This window comes from Plectropomus leopardus, unplaced genomic scaffold, assembly GCF_008729295.1.
Source record: "Plectropomus leopardus isolate mb unplaced genomic scaffold, YSFRI_Pleo_2.0 unplaced_scaffold22392, whole genome shotgun sequence".
In the NCBI taxonomy this organism is placed as follows: Eukaryota; Metazoa; Chordata; class Actinopteri; order Perciformes; family Serranidae; genus Plectropomus; species Plectropomus leopardus.
This window is the reverse complement of record NW_024624262.1, coordinates 1-2351: the sequence shown is the minus strand read 5'-3', so window position 1 is coordinate 2351 and position 2351 is coordinate 1. Positions and strand designations below refer to the sequence as shown.

Here is a 2351-nt window from a genome sequence, read left to right as displayed (position 1 = left end):
AATATCCCAAAAATTGTTGGCAAATTATTTGAAAAGTACATAATGAATTATCTGACAATTATTTGTAAAAAATCTGACAATTATTAGTAAAATATCAGAAATTTATTTTTTTTTAAATATCAGAAACTTACCTGCAAATTATGTGAAAAAATAGAAGTAAATATAAGTAAAGTAGTACAAAAAATAATAGGGAAATATCAGAAAATCAAAACTAACTTTGTCTAAACTTCATTTTTTATCACATCATAAAATTTAACTACTAAACACCATTTTCATTTTCAGTTGCTGGTGAGAAACTTTTCCGGGTGAAAACATGAATTAGAGCCGCAGGAAGCGGACTGACCTCGAGCACCATGCGGATGTTGGCTTTGATCTTGGCGGCGTCTTTGGTGAGCTGCTCCGAGAAGCTGAAACACACCACGTTAGCACAGTTAGCATCTCCCACCCACTACAATGGACACAGATAGCATCGAGCTAACGCACTTTTTTCACTGAAACTATCCGCAGAAATAAACTTTGCCCCGACTCATGAAACTTAAATTTTTAACTCTGGCCGAGGACTCAAACGCGTGAACTAAAAGCAGTGCCGTTAACCCGCTGCAGGATAAAAACCACAGAAGAAGAGCGTCTGATGGCGATGGACTGACGCTGTCAGCTGACTCGTCTTCTTCTCGATGAACCGCAGAGCTTCATCGTGAGTCATCTCCACGAAGAAACCGTAACCGACCGCCACGAAGATCCTGGACGAGTCCTCCCTGAGAAAGAAATGTCGGTGTTCAGAGAGGCTTCTGGGTAATCCTTTAACCCTTTGAGAGCTGCGCTAACTGTCTCCATGTTTTATGAGGAGACGATGAGCAGCTTAGCAGGAAATGGCCCCAAAAATTAGCAAGAAATTAGTAAAAAGTTACAAGAAAATTTACTGAAAATGAGCCAAAATAAAAAAGTATGACTTCAAGAAAATTCGGTAACGTCATTTAAAACATCTCATTAAAACACAGATTTTTGTTATTTCCATATTTTTATATCGAATAGTCAGTGATGTATGGATCTGTCTGCGATCCTGCTGATGTGGTTTCTAACTGATCAGGATCCATCGATCAGAGTTATTGATCAGCTGTGTATCAGCAGCTTACACTTCAGCCTGGACGAAGAAGTTACAGCCCAGATCCACGTCCGTCTTCAGCTGCTTCGAGCCCGAGTCCTGCACACACACACACACACACGCGCGCGCGCGCGCACACACACTCACACACACACACACACACACGCGCGCGCACACACACACGCACACACACACGCGCGCACACCCACACATGCACGCACACGCGTACACACGCGCGCACACAAATACACATACAAGCTCGCATACACACGCACATGCACGCACGTGCGCGCACACACAAACACATACATACACATGCGCGCACACGCACACACATACATGCACGCAGATGCACACACATACACACACACATACATGCACGCACATGCACACACGCACACACATAGATACACATACAAGCACTCACACACATACACGCATGCACACACACACACAAACATGCACGCACATAGACACGCGTACATGCACGCACATGCACACGCACGCACACACACACACACACACACATCGACACACAAACATGCACGCACACAGACACACACGCATGCACGCATGACACACACATACACGTACACACACACATACACACGTGACATCACTCATCTTGTCAATAACACACCACCTTTGAATATTGAACAGAAGCCCTTTATTTTCTATTTTCTGATGATTTCAAAGTGATGTGGAAATGATTCTCTGTTCAAACTCTGCGACAGATACAAATTATTTAGGAAAGTTTGAAATTTACTGTTTATCTTTATGTGCATTTCTAATTTTTTACTTTGAGATTATTAATATATTTCTTCATACTCTTGAAATGTCTTGATTTTAACTTTTCATTTATTATTTTCTTGTTCTACATGCTGATATTTCTGTGTGTGTGTGTGTGTACCTGCAGGCTCTGTATGGTGTTCTTCAGCTGCAGATATTGAGAGATCTTCTCATAAACTGAGTCTCTCTGCTCCAAAATTTTCCTGTCAGACACAAACACAAACAGTTAGAATAATCAAAACAAATTTTTGAAACGTTTCTGTTGTCTGTCGTCAACAAATAAATGATTTTTAATAATAAATAATCTTACTGTAAGCCTCTTTAATAAATGATTTTTAATAATAAATAATCTTACTGTAAGCCTCTTTAATAAATGATTTTTAATAATAAATAATCTTACTGTAAGCCTCTTTAATAAATGATTTTTAATAATAAATAATCTTACTGTAAGCCTCTTTAA

At 39.7% G+C, this 2351-nt stretch overlaps 1 protein-coding gene across 1 annotated transcript; it reads right to left on the bottom strand.

The window, feature by feature from the left end:
- Nucleotides 1-259: 259 nt before the first annotated feature.
- Nucleotides 260-2108, bottom strand: uxt (ubiquitously-expressed, prefoldin-like chaperone; the record flags this gene model as incomplete). Its single annotated transcript, XM_042516036.1, has 4 exons — nt 260-407; nt 648-755; nt 1134-1201; nt 2013-2108. Coding segments are annotated over 4 exons (420 nt in total), but the record flags the coding sequence as incomplete, so codon positions are not given.
- Between the last annotated feature and the right edge of the window lie 243 nt (nt 2109-2351).